Source organism: Diadema antillarum, unplaced genomic scaffold, assembly GCF_040938485.1.
Source record: "Diadema antillarum isolate AM-2024a unplaced genomic scaffold, OU_Dant_1.0 seq00000581_RagTag, whole genome shotgun sequence".
Classification (NCBI taxonomy): Eukaryota; Metazoa; Echinodermata; class Echinoidea; order Diadematoida; family Diadematidae; genus Diadema; species Diadema antillarum.
The window spans coordinates 1,149,133-1,165,877 of NW_027271515.1; the positions used below are offsets into that span (position 1 = coordinate 1,149,133).

The 16,745-nt window shown below is 37.8% G+C and overlaps 1 protein-coding gene across 1 annotated transcript; it reads left to right on the forward strand.

Annotated features, from left to right (window-relative positions):
* Positions 1–8,739: 8,739 nt before the first annotated feature.
* On the forward strand, positions 8,740–9,356 carry LOC139735499 (uncharacterized). The gene has a single exon (XM_071646256.1). It carries the CDS (start codon positions 8,740–8,742, stop codon positions 9,328–9,330), a length of 591 nt encoding a protein of 196 aa, XP_071502357.1. The 3' UTR covers positions 9,331–9,356.
* The last annotated feature ends 7,389 nt before the right edge of the window (positions 9,357–16,745 follow it).

Genomic DNA, 16,745 nt, shown 5'->3' on the forward strand with positions numbered 1-16,745 from the left:
TAAATGTCTCAGCCATTTCAAAATCTATTTTCATCAAATGAACTTTTCCTCTTAGAATTGTATGCTTTTTGATATTTCATAAAATAACTTATATAAGTATCTCGCAAAAAGTCTAATTATGGTGAATAGGCTCACCTCAAACAAAACTATAATACCATTCCTTTAAATTAGTATTTTCTTTCCCCCCTCATGTCTTTCTGTCTTACTCAGGACTCTATTTCGCTAATCAAAAGGTCTCACTATAATACAGTTTGACACATCTCAGTGCAATATTATATCAAGTATAGGCCATTATACTGATTTAATTGATTTCAATGCTAATTGCAGTGCGAATCAAAAACCCACCTTAAGCTGCTTGATAGCCTACCTTTAAAGCAACAATTTATATTAAGGGACTCATCAGGACCCGAGCTTTTTACTTTATGAGATGGTCGGAAATTATTATTACTATATATTATCATGCATGGTTTCTATTAACCGGAATAGTGTAATTCCAATCTGCAATTTCGACGGGGATAAACATGAAAGTAAATCTTCGTGCTCCACAACAAAAATGGAAAAAAATTAAGAAAAAAAAAAGGAAGACTTAATCGTCTCTGCAATAAGTGCTCTTGTATCGCGAAAATTACACCCGGGTGCGACGTTCGCTATTATGCCGAACGGAAATCGAAGTTTGTTAATCCGAAAATGAAAAGGATCGTTATTCTGAAACACTTTAATTTCCTAAACCTATAGATATCCGTTAATTTGAATCTGAAAAAGGGTTCTGCACTCCGAATGTTGTGGTGTATATAGGATCGAATATTCCAAAGGAGTCCCGAAAAATGATTCGTTGGTCCGTAAACAGTGCGATGAATATATACGTTAATTCGACAATGAAATACAAAACTTCGTCATTCCGAAGGTTCGTTAATCCGAAACTGAAAAAAAGTGTGTACTATATAAAAACGAACCTTAGGAATTGCCAGTCTCATTTTGTTTTTAGATAAGAGGCATAATTTACCATTTGCAGATAAAACAAAAATCCAGCATTAGTGCTTCAAAATATAGTTCTAAAATGTGAGTTAGGGATAGAAACAACAAATCCCCCGTTGAACCAGTATAATCGATGTTGTTAAAATAATTACAAAATGTGAACAATAGTATAATAAAAATGTTTCCAGACTAAACCATCAATAGTTATGGTTTATTAAAAAAAAATAATGATAAAACATCTCCTTTAAATTTGTATAGGGTGTTTTGGAATACAACTTAAACTACACTTTATGCATTAATTGTGTATAATGTCTATAACACTTTTTTTTTACATCACTGCTCCCAAAGGAAACAGAACTTTTAACGAACCTTCGGAATAACGAAACTTTTTCATTTTAAGATTAATGAATCTTTGGAATAATCAACATTTTATAGAAAAAAACAAACAAACAAACGGTAGGATTATTTATACAAACCATTGTGTCACCCAACTTGAATGCTCACAATAATAATCACTTATAAATATGAGAAGACAAACTCTGTCATTGCAACCGACTGCCAAATCGCCCTACATCGACGTAAATATTCACGTCGATGTACGACGATTTGGCAGTCGGTTGCAATGAAAACATCTCGACGGAAGAATTTCACGAATTTGAATAAAACTCTGTCATATCCGTTATACAAATAGTTGCACAAAGAACAGGATTATGAAAATTATTTATGAAAACACTGGTCCCGGAAGACTGCAAAATTAGCCCTGTGCAAAAGATCTAAACTCCAAAAGAGATTAAGTTACCAACCCTCCCCTCTCAAAATTATTCCAAGAACGAACGCCATATCGAGAATAATAATGTTCAACGCATTGAATAATTTTCTGTCTGCTAAGAAGAAATCTAAATGATTCGGTCATATTTCGTTTTGGAAGTTGGAAGATGAACCCATCCACAATGACATGAAGATTACGTTTTGATTCCTATATAGAGTAAATTCACAAAAAAAAAACGAACAAACAACCACAACATACCTTATTTCTAGTCAGATATCATTTTCCTTTGAACACAGTCATCTCCGCTGTCTTTGCTTTTGTTATCTGTTTGTTGCTATTTCAAGTGTGGTACGTAGATGGCATTCTGCAACTTATATAGGATCTATAGTTGGTGTACTGCTTTACTGGATTTTGTACAGTAGTTTATTTTGCATATTTGTTATTAAACCGTGATGTCCGTCAACGTTATATACATTTTGTATATCATCTCCGTGACCTTTGAGGGTATTTTTGATACATTTTTCTCTTATCGATGACGTATGCTTCCAGCCAAACTCTATATCATTATCTCAATCAGTATCCGAAATTGTATGATCATAACTTAATGGAGCAAGTATAAGCATGGACAAAGAATACAATAGTTCATTCAACATTTTGTGTATACTTCACTATAAGAGAACTAATACTATGCCAAAGAGCTTGCTCGGGGCTTCACTGCACATGGCATGGATATATAGCAATAAAACTTAATGCATGTCATACAGGCTGATTTCAAGTATATACATTGAAATGTGCATGGTATACTAATATAGGAACATGTCAACTGAATAGGTCGTTACAGGTTTTCAGGAGAAATATTGATCATAACTCTGAATTGAATTATAATCAGTGAGTCAGCTTATTATGCCACAGCAATAATAGAAATGCAGCCATTGTATTGATGCTTCTGAGCTACGGACTTGTTTACATGGATAGCAACTGCGGTAATTGTAACAATATAAATTACAATTACAATGTGTGTATAGCTCTGAAACGGTTGCAAAGGGTATTCCGATAATCACTGCAATGAGAGCATTCCGGAGAGCATGTCTGTGGTTTGCCTGACATAACGTATTGTGGCCTTGTTCAGTTGGGTGATGTTCGTTATTCAAAATGTTAGTTAATCCGAAAATCAAAAGGTTCATTATTCCGAACGTTTAGAATGACGAACCTCCTGTCCAGCCAATTTGGATGAATAATCCTTTTATAAAGTGATATTACAGACCTTGCCAGCTCATCCTCGTTGATCCACTCACACACTTTGACTATTAGTCATTAAAAAAAAAAGAAAAGAAATAGAAGTGCCCCTCTGCTCTGTACATAATTCCACTTTCTTAATTGTACTTAAGTCATACGATCATAATTTCAAAGGCGTCTTCTCGAGTATAAAAGTGTGTATGATCCTCTATGATGGTATGTTAATGATAGCCTATGCTTTATTGTAACGACGAATCCACTACAATTTCAAAATATTCTGACTGAGTTGAGTAATAGTACACATAAAGCATTTTGCATGAGCATTGATGAAAGCTAGAACAGAGCATTGGTAGACCATTGGAGTTTTGCGAGGTATCACTAAACTTTAAACTTGGACGGAATGCTCGACGTTGAAAATATATAAATGAAACGTCAAAAAAGCTGTGGGGTCTATATAAGCAAATGGATAGTTTCTCAAAACTTACAAATTTCTGCTCTGAGGATGGAAAATGCGATTTGCTTGTTGCAGGATATGGATTCAACAAAACCATAACTCAAAATCAAAGGGAAATGAGTGACTGAATCAAGGTTTGAGGAAAAGTGGACAATATTACTGTATTATGGGTAACCCACTTTCTAACATCATGCCTAGACTAAAACGATATAAAGAAAATACGTAGAAGAAATTCAACATAGGCAGAGACTCCAACCCCAAGCACCTTCTGATCTGGAGATTCTCCCGCCTGAAACCCCTTGCAAACGGGAGACTCCAAGTTGATGTGCGCGAAGTGCACATCACGAGCGCGAAGTGCGAAGTTCCTTGCGGCCGGGTCCAGAGCCCGCCTAAGGGCCCTGGAAGCTCTAAGGTTCTAGATGCTCTCTCGTGCTATCTAAGGCTTATTTTTCGTGTAAAAAATCCTTTCCAGGGCCAGGGAGGGAGGAATTAAAACTTTCGCGGGAGAACGGGAGATTGTGCAAAAATGGGCTTTCGGAGGGAGATCTCCCGTCGGGAAGCGGGGGAGTTGGAGTTTCTGCATAGGCCCTAATCATAATCAGTTCAATAGAAAACAGATATCTAGAGGTAATGTGTAATTTTTACTTTAAAAATGGGGAATTTTCTCATTTTTCATTGTTTTCCATACCATGACGTTTCAAAAGTTTGCTATTTTCTTATGCGGTGATGGAGGCACAATATTAGTTTTTTTAAAAATCATAACGTTTCAATGGAATTCGTTTAGGATAAATTTTCTTTAGTTATGACTCCTGTATTCAACCTTCCATATCATGCATTTCATCCATTAGATTGTAGCTATTTTTACCGCGAGAGATGCCAACAATGCAGAAAATGCTAAACAAAGTAGGACCTACCAAATCTGATCAGTATACAGTACACCGGTGGGTTCGGGGTGGATTTTACATCAATTACTAAAAGTGCCGAGTACCGGTACAAACTTCTTAATATGACCAGTGAGAGCCTTCTGCTTTTGACAGTGGTGCACGCCCTCTATCGACGATTCATGCACTATCTCTGCGCTCCTAGGCGGAAACGGTGGATTGGTGGGTGAGTCATTAGATTCGACTTGCATATTTCATATTATGTCGAATTTGATTTAGAAATGTCTACCAAAGACAGAGAATTAGACATACTAGAGGACATTGCTTTCACAGTGTGCACCTCTGAACTTTTTCCGTGTTCACTATTTTGTCCTTTATGACTAGCGAAGCAAAGGTGCATGCTCACAACGGTCCCATGTGTTGATATTTCCGTTATGTTAAGCCACAGGCACAGGACAAAGCAATGCCAATGCAGTGGTATCCCGAAAACAATGTAGGGCCTACCTACACTACATGTAGATCTAGGTCCTAGGGTCAAGGCCTAACTTTTAAGTCGTATTCCCTGCATTCATATTTATTCCCTGCATTCATATTTATTCAATTCAGCTTAATTTCTGGAATAAGTAGGATTCGTGCTTGCACGGTATGCGTTATGCACTTGTCAATGTAATGACGCACCCCACTACCCCCGGACATGGGTGTGTCATGGTCATTTTTTGACTGACCACACGGGGTTTTTGACGGACACCACAGTCACTTTTTTGACGGACATAACGCTGCAAGTGACGAACACCACAGTCACTTTTTTGACGGACAACACGTTGAAAGTGACGCACACCTCGGTCACTTTTTTGACGGACATCCTCGGTACATTTGACACACCCCCGTAAATACTGAAACGATTTTTGCATACGTTTTATTCAAGCAATTTCATTTTCTTTTGGTTCGTACACATAATTTGTAAAAGTTTCGGCAAGTTTCCCTTACCATGTAAGCACCGTATTGTCATTCACCGTACATCACGCTGCTGCTACGATATTCCGTACAGTAGTATGTATTCTGTGCATGCAATCCATACATGACAATCACATGTATATGTGTGCAGAATTAATGCGCTGTGTGTGCGCGGCCATTGCTAGTGCGGTGGATGCATACTGCTGCAGCGCAGGTAGGTACACACCACGCCACGGCATTCACATTCCCGCTCGAGTACTGCGTAACTACAGCCTAGTCGCGGTACGTAGAGATTCGCACAGTTAGCTAACAGCGTCGCGGGCGCGTCTGGCCAGCTGGTCGGGCTATCCCGCGAGCAGAAAATGGCATGCGGCAGGCAGTTCTTCTGCTGCCGTTTCGACAGGATTAAAGATCGAACTAAGCTGTTACATCGCTGAACAGTCCCTGGTTTGAGATTGAGTATGCATGATTTCATGGGTTTGTTGGAGGGAAAATGTAAGGAGAAAGGGTGGCTTTTAAATTCTTTGCTTGCCAGATTCTGGCAAGCATTTTTTCCTCTTATTCCAAAACGCTTCCCGACTTTGATTTTCACTTGCCGCGGGAAAGCGCTCACTGTAATTTCACTCGCGGTACGTGTATCCGGGACCGGTAGCGTGCAAAAATGCGTGCAGTTTTCCATAGCCAAGTAACGTACCATGACGCACCCCTCGGTTCAAAATAATGCGTGTTATTTTCCATAGCCAAGTGACGTACCATGACGCACCCCTCGGTCAAAATTTTGACCGACAATGATGGGATTTTGACGCACCCCTCAGTCAAAAATTTGACGGACAAAGCTGGTAAAATGACGAACGCCTGGGTCACAAATTTGACGGACCAAACGAGGAAATGACGCACCCATGTCCGGGGGTAGTGGGGTGAGTCATTACATTGACAAGTGCATTATCAACCAGAGTCCAGTTTTCATTGAAATGTAACAATAACATAAATTTACTGCAGTAGAAAAAATCCCCATAAAGCCACGAACAGATAGCTGTGCTGCTGATTGGCTGATCGCCGGCCGTCCGCTTCACCGCACTGCGTGGTGTGCGAGATTCACTACTCCATGGATCGGTGTGGTGTACACAATGCGTTGCACTCATCCGTGCACACTAATCAAACTCCCCGGGGCCCCATTGAAAGCTGTGAAATGATAGCCGGACCGCTGATTGGCTGATCGCCCGGCCGTCCGCTTCCCTGCACAGCGCAGTGTGCGAGATTCACTACTTCATGGATCGGTGTGGTGTACACAATGCCTTGCACTCAACATGCGTGCTTGCCTTCGTGTTACGTAGCGGTTATGGCGGTGACCTCGCTGAAGAGCTCCCGTCAGTACACAACGCTACACAAACCATACAATATGGCGACCAATTTGCAATGTGGTGTTGAGCTTCTTATGTGTGTCGCTCCACACCCGTACATGTCGCTACCATACATATCGCGTGTATTGATACACACACACCAACGAACACATCGGACAACTTCACAAATTCACACCTTGAAATCATGTAAAAATATGACTTATCGAATCTCAAACATAACGATAGCTTCACTGAATACATGGTTACACCGAAGGAGGAAAATTTTTTGCCAAAAATCAAAAATTTGATGTAAATATGCCGAGTTTGGTATCAAACTGTTCGGCCGATCGCGCTGGAAATCGTCGCACACATATGTTATAATGTTGTGGGAAAATATGTAAATGACGGGGGTAAAGAGCCAATGATGATGCAGCTTCGGTGTAGCCCCCGATTCATGAATGAAAAATGACGTCATTGTGATGTGTGCGAGGGCAGAAGCGAATTGCGCATGCGCGGAGTTCAGGGCACAAGCCATGGTGCCGTGCTTGCTGTCGGCCGTCATGTTATGTAGCGGTTATGACGGCGAGCTTGACTGAAGAGCTCCCGAGTACACGTAACGCCACACAAACCACACAATATGGCGACCAATTTGCATTGTGGTGTTCAGCTTCTTATGTGTGTTGCTCCACACCCGCACATGTTGCTACCATACAAATCGTATGTATTGATACACACACACACGAACGAACACATCGAACTACTTCATGAATTCATACATTAAAATCATGTAAAAATATGACTTACGATATCTCAAACACAATGATAGCTTTGCTGAATATATGGTTACACTGAAGGAGGAAACTATGTTGCCAAAAGTCGAAAACTTGATGTAAAAATGCCGAATTTGGTATCAAACTGTTCAGTCGATAGCACTGGAAATCGTCGCACACATATGTTATGATGTTGTGGGAAAATATCTTAATGACGGGGGTAAAGAGCCATACGGGACTTGAACCGCTACTGACAAAGACTTTGTCAGTAGCGTTGCAAGTCCCATATGTTACATTTCAATGTAAATTTACCTTGCTTGTGAAGTTGTGCTTTAAAAAAAGCGAGAAATGCAGCTTGACTAATTTATGCTTTATTGCCAGTTGCAATCAAATGCTGGCATTGTATTTGCTGTCACTTTGTATTCTAGAAAGGACGGGCTACAAACTCACTTGCTAACTTGTTTTGAATGATTAAAACACACTGTCACTTGTCGGACAAGTGAAATAAATGAGTAAGGGGTTTTTAAAGCAAAGCCGCCCATAATTCAACCGCTGTAACGTTATATTAAGCTGTTATTTTCACGAGGGTTTAATTTTCGCAAATTTGCAAATCACAGTTGGACCGCGAATTGAACAACACGCAAAAATGTCACCATGCGCTATCTTGGTAATAGTGCGCTTATGAAGGTCTCTGTGTATTTGCGAAAACAACATCTCACAAAAATGTCTTTGACATCCTCATTCGCGAAAATATCTGTACGCAAAAATAACATCGTGTACAGCGTAAGTTATAACGCCTTCCAAAGTACAACAGCCTGCTTCATGAAAAACCTAGATGCTTTTGTGTGTAGTCAAATTTTGGTATGGGAGGTTGAATCTTGGTGCAGTTTTCTCCTTTAAAGTAAAAGAGTACCGGGGTGTGGCCTTGTTGTCTGAATAACCGTTTGGCAAGTTTGAGGATGTAAACAACCTACACCAAGGATTGACCTCTCGTGTCAATATTCAACCACATAGAAACCGGTAAAAGCATCTGTTCCTACATGTAGTCAGTAGTAAAATTTTGGACAGCATTATGGTAGAATTATTGGTGGTTTGATAAGCAAATGAAAGAATATGCAGAAGAAAAAATGTAATGAAATAAGTAAAGAAAAATTATTTACTGTTTTATTTGAGCCACTGTTTTGTATGTATGTGTGTGTGTGTGTGTATAGGAATTATGATTCTCAAAACAAATCTAATCGAGTGTGTCCATTTTATCATCAACAATTGCATTGAATTTCATTAATATATCAGCTTTCTTCTTACCTTGGTCGCAGATTTTTTTCTGAGGAAGCTGTCATCGTGAATCCAACTTTACAAGATGGAATTGAGCACTGCTGTTTCTGATTTCATCCTCTCACTGACGTCATTTGGGACGGCAGTCTCCATTCTGCCTATCAACACGATTGGGGCATTTGGATTTCTCATCATGTCAGTGGCGGCTGGCTTTGGTACAGTGCGCTACAGCTCGGCCAATCCGAGTGAACATATCGTCCAGTGCCACGCCTCCATGAGCTGGTTGGCGGGGACTGTTGGACTGGCCCTGATGGCAGGGGGCTTCTACCGCAAGTATGAAGCCCGACTCCTTGCCATGGGCCACGTCGGTCTCGCTGTGGCATACGTCATCGTCAAGTTCTCCATGGAGATCCCTAACGTCGTAGATTCTGGAATTACGACAATAATCAGTTCCTCAGCTATCTTGTCAGTTGGACTTTACAGTCTTATACAACGGAATCCGTTTGGTATGCTGGGAGCGATGATTTATATGATGGCTGGTGCAGTGGGAACATCAGGCGAACTTTTTGGAATCAGGAAGATTGACTGGTTTCACTACCTGCTTGCCTTTGGAGGAGTCGTTCTAATGCGGGCATTCCACTTTGAACCCCCCATCGAGAAGGAGAAGACCTCGTGAAAATTGTCCCAATACTGGTATTTAATCAGACATTATGTATTCATTACGTCCACAGTTACAACGGTGAGCATATGTACAGAGTATGTGAATTTTGCAATACTTTTGTCATGCCAGTGGTGCCTTCATATAGATGTCATTAGTAAGAATTCTTACATGCATTCTGCAAAGAGTTATTCCAAAATGTAAGAAGATGTGCCTACTTAGTTATGTTTCCTGAAATGACAAGTTTACATAGGGATTGAAAACAAGATGGTTGAACATTTAGTTGTTGTGCTGCATTATGTTATTATGGAATTCAGAGTGACTAGATTACCATAACTTAAGATGTTCGGTCCTTACAAAATTCAAGGAAGACATTGTGCACCTTGTGGCATTATACTATTTTACAATCTATGATTGATCTAAATAAGCTGAGATACACCATATCATTATCAGAAAAATAGTTGAAACAAAGTCTTGCCATAAGTTGTGTTCAGTTTGATGAGTTCAGCAGACTTTGTATCGTCAAATAAAAACAAACAACAAAAAGCAAAAGCAGTTGAAGCAAATTGATCCCACCCTACTTGTTTCATAGCTTGATTTTTGATTTTTGATTCTTGGTTCCATCAGATCAACTGTTTTAGTACCACTTCCTAGTTGAAGCAACTCATAACCTCTTTCTAAAACTTAGCCTGCTCTGATGACACTCCAAACAATGCTTCAAACCATCGGTGATGACCAAAATCTCTTTAGCCACAGATCATGTAAATAAGATGTATGTTGTCAACACAACTGATTTGATATCAGTTCTCACTGTTTAACCCATTGAGGATGAGTCCCGAGTATACTCATGCAGGTGTCTATGGGAAATGAGTGTTGTAGCAAAATCAGCCTGTCCTCAACGGGTTAATAATGACCTATCCTAGTGTGCTGACTGATGGTAAAATGAGCTGTTGGTCCATCTTGAGTTAGGTTTGGTTTGATTTCTACAACCTGACAGATTTTTCCATAATCCTCCAAATACATCCCCGACTGTAATCGCCTCAGTCTGTGTAATTGATGGCTTATCACTCAACCATAGAGTGTATGCTGTAGCAAAGTTTAGTGCACTCAAGTCGCATTGTATGTGAAGAGTTTAAGCTCATTTGATCCCCATGCAAAACCTATACAGTAAACCTTGCATAAATTGACATAGCATAATTTGACATGATTTTGTAAGTTGACATGGTGCAGAGTGCTGAAATGTCTGTCTTTTCTTTTGTAATTTTGGTGACTTCCATGTTGGGTGACTGTTGCGAAAGTCAACAGATTTTCTCCAGTCCTGTGCATGTCAATTTACACAAAGTTTACAGTATATATACAAACTCTTCTATAGAGTGGTTACTCTTTTTTTTTTTCAAAGGGTATGTTTCTTGTTATATAGGGTTTATTAATGATGTACAAGAATAATCAATAGAGTGATATGAATGATTTGTTCATGTATTCCAATTGTGTGGCAAAAGTGATACACATGTATTTGATTAAAGTGTTTGTAAGACAATTTCCTAGGAATATTTGCTTTGTCTGAAATTGTGCCAACAGTAGCAACTTTATATCGGAAATGTTTATGAAGACAATACTTACTTTTGTTTGTGTGCATGATGTATTATTTTCATAATCATCTGTTTGCTATTTATATATATCTTAAACTCTAGTACTCTGAAGCATAGCAAAAAGCTCATCATATTTTGTCTTCTATGCATTATCATGGAAAATTAGTCTTAAACCAGATGAAAGTTACATGTACAATGATGTATTTTTATTGTAAGTGATGATGCAGATCAATGTGCATGTATGTAATTGAAGTAAACTGTGTAGTCTTTCTTAACTGCCAAAGACCATGTTTTTTTTCCCTTAAATATACAGGGTTTCATCAATTTTGGATAAGAAGTGTGTTGTAGTGAAGTACATACTCTTAACTAATCTGTGAGTTAAAAAAGATCAAAAATTCCTTGGACATCATTGTGGGATCGATATCAATCTTACCAGCATTAACAGACCTGATGATATTGGCATATTAATACTGATACCAAGTTGAATTGATATGGATCAATACCACATACTCTCAGTAGATTTTTGAAGCATTAATGGAGGTTTACTGTTACTAGTAAATCATGAAGACTTTGCTTTTTTTGTTCTGAAGAATATACAGTCATGAATGCGGATTTTTCCCAGAAGTTTAGGAAATCTAATCATGCAATAGATAAATTAGGCAAATTAGGCAAATATTGTATGAATAAAGTATATTATCGATCGATGATTTGCAGTTTATTTTCAAACTGTCCACAGGGACAAAGAAATACTTTGGTGCAGGAGAATATTCCAGAGGTGGTGCTAGTGCAGTTATGCATTGTTAACCGTTTGCTGCCCTCTAGTGATGAAAGCAGGATAATGCAAGTGCTTGTCTGCATGTTGTAAGAACTGAACACAATCTCAACAAAGTAAGATCTTAGATTTATTCATTGCAAACTGTGTAATGGGAATGTAGAGGTTTCTCCTTGAGCGCTTAAGTTTTTGAACTGATGAACTAAAAAGCTTATTGGTGGATTTCACACTCAGATTTTTTACAAGCAGTTTTTGTGCTTGTTATTTCTATCTGTTCTTTTAGTGCATCAGTACCTAATGATGATAATAATCAAATACACTGGTCACGAGTGCGATTGTACAAGATTTTGGATGAGGTGAAAGTTAGAGGTGCTCTTTTTAACCAGGCAAAGCAGAGTTAAATAGTGCACCTCATCTTTCACTAGGCGTGTAATAGTGCAAAAACTATGAGTTGATCATGAGTAGAACAGGGGGTCAATGTAAATTGGTGAAGTAGGTCGTGCACTATTCAATTTTCCTCAAACAAAATAATTATTGCATGCCTCAATGGGGACAGCGTGTAATGGTACTTTCAACTGCATGTCATGTGATGAGCAGTCGACCAATCAAATAAGTCAATGAATTTATTATTCTCTCCGTGAATGGATGTGGACAAGTAACATGCTAACTCGTATTCCCTGTTTCGTCTTTGATCACATTGATTGTGTGCCATGTGAAAAGATTTCTTCATGGTGTTCTTGTTAGCACAAGTTGGTAGAAATTACTGGGCACAACTTAGGATAGTGAATTAATACCTACATGCAGGTAGAGCAATGCACTTAATAGGTTTATCCATTTATGTCACTTATTCTTCGTTGATAGACAGGTTATAATCTCTCAATCGTAAGCATTATTACAGCTTCAAATTTACATTCTAAGCCAACTGTGCATAAGTCACTTGTACTGTATAATGTGTAAGATGTAAAAAAAAAATGAGAAAGTTCAGAGGTATGGTAGTATAGCTAAATTCCACCTTTATACTCAGTTATGAGCAACTTATGCTATGAAAAAAAAAAGCAACTTGTTTTGATAACTGCTGAGCAGCAAAGCATAAAGCCTTGTGCTTTTTGCCATTGTTGGTGAATAGAAGTCATAGTCTGTGTATGACGGTCTCTTTTTGTGAGAAATCTGCCGATTGTGTGAATTCTGCTATGTGTACGCCGTGAAGGAGTGCCACCCAGACTTTGCAGCTGTAGGCAGTCCATGGGCTTCTTTCCATGTTAACCTTTGGAATGGTGTTAACTAAAAAAAAAAATGTAGGATTGTCTGTCCTGCTGAGAGGAAAGCAAAATTGGCTGAAATGAAAATGTTTACTTTCTAATGATTACAAAGTATGATTATAATAATTCCATGATGATTTCCATCCATTGCAATTGAAATACTTCTTCTTTGTCATTTTTTGAAATTGTTGTTCACATTCCAGACTGGAGGCTAGAATTTGTCAAAAAAGAAACACTTGAAACCAAAGTTGAGGTACAACCCTAAAAAGAATTGACCATTGATTGTATTTTTGTTTTGTAATTATCAAAAGATGATCAGATTGTACCATGTTGGATGAGATGAGACGAGAATGAAATTATTCAGCCAATCATGACACATACTTGATAAAAGAATGATGAAGTTTTATATCTTTTACTGGTGACAGTACCTCAATTTCTAAGAGATACATGTAAGTGTAGTTACATTTGCCTGTGTATTTCCATATTTCATTTGTGTGTGTGTGTGTGTGTGTTTTTTTTTTTTGTATGAAAATTTAGGAATTTCATAATATTTTCTTATTTACATCATGTATTCATGGGTTGTGAGGATACTAACTGAAAATATTGCTATTCTGTACTAGGAATGTTGCACCAGTGTGTATAGTGATCAAATCACAGTGTCCTGAGTGTATATTGTATGATATAAAATCATGTGGTTGTGTCGGGAAGAGTACCTGTAAATGTATAATTATGAATAAAGAATGCAACAATTGAGTGATTATGCATACCTCATTGAAATCATGTGTAACATGTTCCTTCTGTGCATGGTGTAATTTGGAGTGATATTGCCGTAGTGACAAGATTTCAGCCCAATTATATACAATATGTCATGTCTAATACTGATTGTGGTACAAATGAAATCCAAATACATTGTACTGGTATACATGTGGATTGAGTGAATGCAGCGATGTCAGCAGAATACATCAGTAAAAGTTTTAGGAAAATTGGACAATTTGTTGAAAAGTTACAAATTTGTAAAGTTTCGATGCCACCATGGCTGAATAAGAAGACTACAACATTTTGTGACATCACATATGGAAAAAGACATGAAAATGTTTGTTTGAAGAAAATTCAACACATTTTCGCTTTTCTAGCATAGTAAAAAATCACTTGATGTACCTCTTTCAGGAAGCAGGGGGAATAATATTGCCCTTGACATATTATGTCAGCAACAAGTCGCTAGAATTTATGTTTTTCATGAAATGTGAAATTTTGTGGAATTCTCTTTATATTTTCTTTACATTAATGTTTTCCATACCTGACATCACAAAATGCTGTAGTCTTCTCATCCAGCAATAGTGGCACCAAAATTTTGAAAGAAAGTTCATAACTTTTGAACTGATGGTCTGATTTTCCTCAAACTTTCACTGATGTGTTCTAATTGCTGCAGACACTCAATCCACATTATATTTGGGTTTCATTCCCTTTTAAGTTCTATTTACCACATGCTCTTACACTCTCTTACATGCATACAAACACACATCCGAACACACACAGACACACATACACAGAGTGTGACATATGGTGAAATGTATGAAGTTTGATAGGGGTGACTCTATTGTGAGTCAACATCCAGGTATTCTGCTGGGCAATGGATGTCTAAAATAGCAGGAACAAAACTTGGAGTGTTAATCCTCTTTGTACTTGCCACACCTTCTTAATCCTTATGTGAATCTTATGTTTATTCACCAAGTAGGTTCTTAAAAAAAAAATCTGCAAACTCCATTGCACAACATAAAAAAAGACGAAAAGATTACTTGGACAGGTTTTTACACTTCTTTGTAAATTGCTAAACAAATTCTTATGAAAGCATTGTCATTAAAGGACAAGTTCACCTTCATGTACATGTGGATTGAGTGAATGCAACAATATTAGTAGAGCACATCAGTGAAAGTTTGAGGAAAATCCAACAATCCGCTCAAAAGTTATGAATTTTTAAAGTATCTGCACAATTACTGCTGGATGAGAAGACTACTACAGTGTGTGATGTCACATGCGTACAACCATGTAAGGAAAATAAAAAGAGAATTTCACAAAATTTAACTTCTTGAATAAAGTGCACATTTCTTGGACTTGTTATTGATGTATGTCAAGGATAATATTATTCCCCTTCTGAAAGAGAGAAGTCGAGTGTTCTTTTGTTATGCGAGAAAAGTGAAAATAAGGTGAACTTTCTTTATACTTTCTTTATACTGTTGTACTCATGTGACATCACAAGCTATACTGCCCTACTTTGGCAAAAGGAAGCAAGTGACAACAGTGACATTTCTCATAAAAGAGCAAAATGTGTCTGTCATTTACACTGACGTCAATGGACTATCATGATGTCTTATCTAACATATCTCTTTAGTAAGATGAGTGTTTCTGCATGAAATTTGGCCAGGAAGAAGAGCTCATTACGCGAATTATGAAAACATCAACAACTCAAATTTGAATGGTATGTCACTTGCTTCCTTTTGCCAAAGTAGGGCAGTATAGTAGTCTTCTCATCCAGCCATGACTGAGCAGAAACTTCAAAAATTCATAACTTTTGAACGGATTGTCGGATTTTCCTCAAACTCTCACTGATGTGTTCTACTAATATTGCTGCATTCACTCAATCCACATGTCTATGACGGTGAACTTGTCCTTTAATTACTGATAAAGGGTTGAGCATATTTGAAAGTGGGTTCAGAGGACTTCATTACATCCAGGATCTGTTTTCTTCAACTGTAATGATTTTTTTTTCCCCAAGAGGTACTGGTACTTGCCATGATATTTGAATGTTTTTGTTTTTTTCCCCCAAACAGTATATCTGAGCAATTACAGTGTATGTCTAATGTGTGGTATTTCCTGATGACAAAATGTTTGAAAACAGTCAACATATCTCGCTTCAGCCAGAATCACTCAAAATTGCAAGCATCTGATTTTCCAAGGTCCTGGTTGTCCTGTGCAGTCTCTTCCCAGAATTCCCCATAATAAGTTCATTCAGCAAAATAGGAAAATTATGGTAACAAGAGGAAATTTTGGTAACCAAAGAAGTTAGGGTACAGTTGACTCCATAACAGTAATAGTGAAGTCCTCAGATTGGCATTTTTCTTCTGTTATATTAAAATTTTGTTATATCCAAACTAATTACATTTATAAGGATATATAGATTACAATTTGGGGCCTGAATATTTACTTTGTTTTAGCAGGAATTTCTTTATTACTGTGTTCATTATAACGGGAGTGCACTGTACGATACCCGAGTCACATACTAACCAGAAAAATGAAATCGAAAAGCTGGATTTTGCTTACACAGCACTATGTGAACTGAAAACTACAATTGGTTACTTATTGCAAGGCCATATCTTTGTAGGAAATAACCAGTTTTGTGTCAAGGCAATCGGAAAATGCCCAAGGCATGCAAGGAAAAAATAATTAAATGCATTTTTTTTTCTGACCACCTTCATTGGGTATTTAAGACTTGTTAGGTGTAGAGGTATAGTCGTAACTGAAATTTGACGTGCAAGATTTCATTACCAAATGTTATCTTTGGATAAGATCTTATCTAAAATTTGTAAGCCAACTCACGGATGTTGAGATCAGTATAACAAAAGAGTCTAAGTAATAGCTAGGAGAACAATGAATGAGGAAATCTGCAATCATTACTGATTGTTATTAAAAACTGTGTCCTGTTAATATTATTACTGCCTATTTAATGGAATATAGGGTATTCAATGTGTTATCTTGTAATGCATGACAATTAGTGTCACAAGTATGTGTCTTGAGCAGTGATATCTGGTCAGTCAT